Genomic DNA, 5,876 nt, shown 5'->3' on the forward strand with positions numbered 1-5,876 from the left:
GGGCCGACGGAAAAAAAAAAGGGGGGGTGATGGGGGGGGATATCGTGTGCCAGCCCCCCGGTCCCACACCTGCCGGGGTGTCCTCGGCGCATAAAGCGGTGTAAACAAAAAAATCCTCGCTGCCATCTCTTATAAAGATGGACGTGTCACCAAGTCGTGTGAGAAAAGCCTGAGAACAAACGGGGCCACTCCGTCTCCAAGGGTTCTCCCTTGAACTGGGCGGAACAGCCTATTAAGGGCTTACTTAATTACTTTAATGACTCTGGACAGGCTTTAAAATGCAGTCAGCTCCGGGGCTAAGGGGAGGGGTAGGGGGTGCCGGGGATTTGAAGGCTGGCGGCGGGGACGGGGCCGGGGATGCGGCGAGCGGGGCGCAGGGCGCGATACCGCGCCCTGCGCCCCGCTCGCCGCATCCCCGGCCCCGTCCCCGCCGCTATTGTGGGACAGTCACGTGTGTCCCCGAGGTCCACGTGGGGCGACACAGCTGGGCCGCCCCCGGCTGCGTGGATGGGGGCGAGGAGGGGGAGAAAGGAAGAAGAGAAGAAAAAAAAGCCCCTCATCCCCTCGCCCCCTTCCACCCTGATCTTTAATGCATACACTCCCTCGGCGCCGCTCTCCCGTAATCCTATGGGATCAGCGGGCCCGTGGAGGCCCCCCGGGGTCCCCCCCAAGAAGTGATGGCTTTATAAGGGGGCCGGAGAGAGAGGGGATGCAGAGCCCACCATGGCCTCCAAGCTCAAGGAGCGGAGGGTGAGTCGTCGCCCGCCTTGCGCGCACGGGTCTGCGGGGCCGCCAAGCCGGTCTAGCCCCTAACCCTTCGCCGCCTTTCCCTTTGAAAAGCCCCCCCCACAAAAAACAACCACACCTCCCTCACTAAAACAAGGCTGCCCTGCCAGGGCCGTCCGCGCAGTCGGGGAGCCACCGGGGCCGCGCGGAGAGGACCGGCCACCGGAGCATTATCCTTCCCGAGGCCGCGTCGCGCCCGGCACTGCTGCTCGGAGCGGGGTTGGGAACTGGCTTCCCTGAAGGGGTAGAGACTGGGGCCGGGGGAGGCTGTCACAATGAAACTGGATTCATCTCTTTTCTCTTCCCCCACTAACGCGCCCCATGTTTTGCAGAGAACGCCAGTTTCCCACAAAGTGATTGAGAAGCGGAGGAGGGACCGCATCAACCGCTGCCTCACCGAGCTGGGGAAGACGGTGCCCATGGCTCTGGCCAAGCAGGTAGGCGGGGGGGAGCAGCCCCTACGCCCTTCTCTCCCCGGTGCGCCGCGATATCCCCCCCGATAAGGCGGGGCTAGGGGGCGGCCCAGTGGAACGCAGAGCAATCTCAGGGGAGAGGTGATGCCCACCTGCCCTGCCCGTTGCAGAGCTCGGGGAAGCTGGAGAAAGCGGAGATCCTGGAGATGACGGTGCAGTACCTGCGGGCCCTGCACTCGGCGGACTTTCCCCGAGGCCGGGAGAAGGGTAGGTGGGCGGGAGCGACCTCCCGCGGCCCCCGCCGGGTCACTCGCGGCGTGGAGGCGGCTTTCCCCGCTCCTCTCCCGGCCAGACCCTGAGAAGCTCGATTCCCTTCCCTTTCCTTTCCAGCAGAGCTGCTCTCCGAGTTCGCCAATTACTTCCACTACGGCTACCACGAGTGTATGAAGAACCTGGTCCACTACCTGACAACGGTGGAGAGGATGGAGACCAAAGACACCAAGTACGCTCGCATCCTGGCCTTTCTCCAGTCCAAAGCACGCTTCGTTACTGAGCCTCTCTTCACGTCCCTGGGCTCCCTCTCGGAGCCGGACTTTTCCTACCCGCTGCATCCTGGGCCCGAGTGCCCCGGGCACGTCCACAGTCCCGCCGAGGGCGTGCTCCAGCCGCCCTCGGGGGGACCATTCCCCTGGCACGGCGCCGCCCGCAACCCCTCCCTGCCCTACCACTTGCCCAGCGCCGCCGTACCCCTCGCCAGCCCCGGCCAGCAGCGCAGCAGTTTCCTCTCATCCGTGCAGGGGCTGGACCGCCACTACCTCAACCTCCTCGGCCACTCCCACCCCAACGCGTTCGGGCTCCCCCCGGGCCAGCACCCCTCCATGCTATAGAGACTCGTCCCGCCTGAAAAAACACCTATTTATGACCGCGGACACTGCGGGTTCCACCCGGGCGCACGGAGAGGCTGCCGGGGGCAGGGAGATGCGCAGGGGTCCCGCATGGCGAGGAGCCCCCGGGGGCCCAGATCTGCCCCCGCCCACCCTCTCCGAGGGCGTGAAGCTGCCCCCACCCGCTCGTCTTCCCACCTCCGGGTTCAGTGCCTGTACAAGTGATGCCTTGGAATAAAAGTTTATACTGGCCGCTGCATTTTGTTTCCATGAGGGAGCTTCCTCGGGTGGTGGTGGGAGTCTCCCCACGCAGCCACCCAGGGCGAAAAAACCCACGAGCGAGACGTGGTCAGCGAGGGCGTGGGAGCTTGCTGCACGCACCGGCCATGGCTGGCGCTTCGGGCAGGCGGGGCAGGACGTGACGGGCCGGGTGTCGGTGCCGCCCGGCTTCTGCTCCCAGGCTGTCACCGGAGGCTGGGAGGGAGTCCCAGGGTACTCCGGAGGTGGCGGATGCCAAACTCGCCCGCAAACCCTGCGGGTGCTGCCCTCCCACGCGCCCGTGGAGGGGTGCTCCAGGGGCACATGTCCGAACGTCATCTCCCGTGTGCTTTGTCACAGAATTTCTCTGCGGCGCAACTTGTTCAGAGGAGGATGAATAATGGTGAAGGCACAGGACGGGGCGGGGAAGGCAGGCGGCCGCTGCGGAGGTGCCGGGCGCTGAGAATAAAACCAATGGAAGCTCCGGGAGCGAGTCCTTGCAGCCTCGCCGCTGGCGCGGAACCGCGCACGGCTCCCTCCCAACGGAGCGACTCCAGCTCCGCCTGAACCAAGCGTCCCGGGTGTCTCCACAGCCCCTGGAAGCAGGGCAACCCGACCATGCCCGGCGAGGCCGGAGCCGTCGAGGGGTAAATTAACTTATTCCAGTTGGGTGGGGAGGCTTTGAGGAGATTTGACCTGGGCTGTTTGCCCAGGTCGCGGAATGGGCTGACCCGCAATTTGTAAACCAACCCGATCCTTTATTCGGAGACGGACAAAAAGATCTTCATTACAATGAGTAAAAAGTGGAATGTGTATCTTCCATTTAACCTGTAAATACAGGAAAAGCTCCTATCCCAGATTAGTGGGGAAAAGGTCACACGGCGGGATGATGGTGAGGAGTCAGCTAGGGAGGGGAGAAAAACACCCCCATTTCCTCGGGACACCTTTAGGATGGTAAATCCAGAAGGAACTTCTCTTTTGGTCAGTGTACACAGAACAATATGGACTCAGCCAAACACATTCAGCAGCAGGAATGGCTGGTGCCTGTTATGAAAACATGCATAACATGTTTTATGTTATGCATGTTTCATAACATTACACATGTCCAACACTCATTTTTATCGGCACTGGGTGCAGATAAAAATGGTCAAAATGCTATGAGACTTATATTCTGTGTGCTTTAAGCTCTTGTGACCCCACTTTGTGCCTGAAGCATTAAAGATATGGCATTTTCCTGAAAATATACTTATATTCAGCATTTTGGTCCCTGTTAGCCAAATTAAACAGAACTTTTCTTTGCTAAGTAGATTTTCTCTGTGGGATTAGCAGAGGGCCACCATGGTAAAAACTGGGGTCATTTGCATATAATTTTGCAAACTCGCACTGGTCCATGACAGTCTTTGTCTCTCCAATGTTGCTATCCTGCATTTTTTCTTTCTTTTTTTTTCCCCCCTTTTCATTTTCATTTAGCTGTGGAGGATAAACCCCTCTTTGGCTTTACAATGACTTTAGGATAAAAGTTTCCCCTCCCTCCACTCTTTCAGGGCTCTGAGCTCACCCTCCTGCTTTTGGCCCCAAAATTAATTTGGAATTTGCTAAAGTCAGCTGTACCAGGCATGGGAGCTGAGCTGCCTTCCCAGCTCAGATCCACACCTGCGCGCCATGCTCTGTGCACACAGGTAGGCATAGGCAGTGGGGTACAGAGCTCCTTGGGACAGGCATCCCCTGTCTTTTGACAGAGGTTCAGCTCATTTGTCTTGATTTTATTTTACATTTCTGTGCCTATAGGACAGAGACTTTTAGCCTTTTTTCTCTTGGATTTATTTTAGCTCTGCCATGAACATCATCTTCCAACCTTGCTGGGAGCAGGTGGGAGCTGGATGACACCTGTGCTTGGCCTGTTCAAGGCTGTACCTGGTCCCAGGTGGGGTGCCTGTCTGGGCTGGCAATGCTCATTGTCTGGCATAGAAGTGCCATTTACTGGCATCTGGGAGCAGCTAACACAGGGAATGAATAGAGAGGGATTGTTCCTGAAAATAAACTACTTTAATTCCCAAAGCTCTCAAAATACTAGAGTCTGTGTTATGCACCTGCTTGGCTAAAAATCTTACTGGTGAATGATTTGCTCTATCATGTCCTATTCCTTTCCTTCAGCTAGCTTCTTTCTCATTCCTAGACTTTCACATCTCTTCTGCCACAGTTTGCCTTGCCTTCCTTTCCCATGCCTTAACACGCGCTTTTCCACCTCTTCTCCCTGCTATCGAAATTCCTCTCTTTTCCTCACACATTCCATGTCCTACACGTACTGCAATTCTTCTTGCCCCAGAAAATAGCTGTACAGCATGGTCACACCTCAGTAATTTCTTTATGTTGAGAGCAAATAATCATGTTGGGATCAAAGGACAGCAAAATGTGAGTTTACAGTTCTGTATCTGATACTGATTCTCTCTTGCTATTTACTCATACAGTAGAAGAGTTTATGTTGATCTTTGGAATATTGCATTACTGAAAACATCTCCAACTCCCTAATTTATCCCAAGGATTAATTTGCATTATTATGCAAAAATAAATAAATAAAACATCACCAATTAGATCAAAGGGACATAAGCAGCCTGTGCAAAACCTCTCCATCTTAAAGCTTTATGTTTTCAATAGGTAACAGGCAAAGCCTGGAGGAAATTCTACTGTCTCACTTTTACTATTTAAATAAGTGAAACATGGACTTTGAGCATATATAACACAGATCAGAACTCTTCTTTCTTCCCATGGTTTTACACCAGTCTGAATGCATTACTCAAAGACCTAGGGACTTTGCTGATAGTGCCACACTGTGGAGTTTCCAGCCTTGGAAACAAGAGCCAATGCCACCGAACAAAGTCCCCAAATTCAGGACAACACAGTCATTCTCAGGACATCTCATCAATCAGGTCAGTAGCTAACTAGAAAAGAGTATTTTTATTGTACTTTGGGTCTGTGACCCTGCTTGCAGCACTAGACCACAAAGAGCTGCATCAGCACACCTACAGGGACTGAGCCATGGGTTTAAAAGAAGCAACTGATGGAAAGAGAAGGAACTGCACCAACAAAGGCTTTTAATTACAGATCTGTTCCAGTAGAGAGGCACACAATAATTGGCTTCCTAGTGGTATGGATATGATCCCTTTCCCACGGTGAAGATCCTGCCAGTTTATAAGTCCAGTGGTCCCACTGCTCTGTGGAATGCTGCTGCTGTTCCTCAGGCTCAAAGGTAGCCTGCATGATTTGACCAGGATCATGCCAGAAGTGCTTAGGAGAGTAGAGGGTCTTAGGGGACAGGGTACAATGACCACCCCAGCCAGATCAGCTTCTTGCCCTTCTGCCACATTCTTGGAGATAATTAAATAGTGCCTAGAAATCCAGAGGGATTGTTTTTCCATTATAAATTGAGTCAATTATTAGGAGGACGAAACCTTCTGTTTGCCTGTGGAATAGTCTGTGTATTAGACACAGGCTGTTGAAGCAACTGCAGGCTTGTCCAGCAACCCTTTTGCAAAGG

General features: G+C 54.6%; 1 protein-coding gene across 2 annotated transcripts; it reads left to right on the top strand.

The window, feature by feature from the left end:
* Positions 1 to 427: 427 nt before the first annotated feature.
* Positions 428 to 2,335, top strand: HELT (helt bHLH transcription factor). 2 transcript variants are annotated; one of them, XM_059845632.1, is made up of 5 exons: positions 428 to 750; positions 1,119 to 1,223; positions 1,370 to 1,466; positions 1,593 to 1,701; positions 1,997 to 2,335. In XM_059845632.1, exons 1-5 carry the CDS (start codon positions 724 to 726, stop codon positions 2,319 to 2,321), a joined length of 663 nt encoding a protein of 220 aa, XP_059701615.1. In that variant the 5' UTR covers positions 428 to 723; the 3' UTR covers positions 2,322 to 2,335. The 2 variants fall into 2 exon arrangements, with proteins under 2 accessions (XP_059701615.1, XP_059701614.1); XM_059845631.1 differs by having other exon boundaries at positions 1,593 to 2,212.
* Positions 2,336 to 5,876: the final 3,541 nt, after the last annotated feature.

Source organism: Haemorhous mexicanus, chromosome 4, assembly GCF_027477595.1.
Source record: "Haemorhous mexicanus isolate bHaeMex1 chromosome 4, bHaeMex1.pri, whole genome shotgun sequence".
Classification (NCBI taxonomy): Eukaryota; Metazoa; Chordata; class Aves; order Passeriformes; family Fringillidae; genus Haemorhous; species Haemorhous mexicanus.

Excerpts from the sequence above, each read along its gene's own strand:
- HELT (XM_059845631.1), top strand. The coding sequence starts at position 724 with ATGGCCTCCAAGCTCAAGGAGCGGAGG. Across the intron at positions 1,224-1,369 it reads CCATGGCTCTGGCCAAGCAG|AGCTCGGGGAAGCTGGAGAA; the intron begins GTAGGCGGGGGG and ends TGCCCGTTGCAG. Across the intron at positions 1,467-1,592 it reads TCCCCGAGGCCGGGAGAAGG|AGCTGCTCTCCGAGTTCGCC; the intron begins GTAGGTGGGCGG and ends CCTTTCCAGCAG.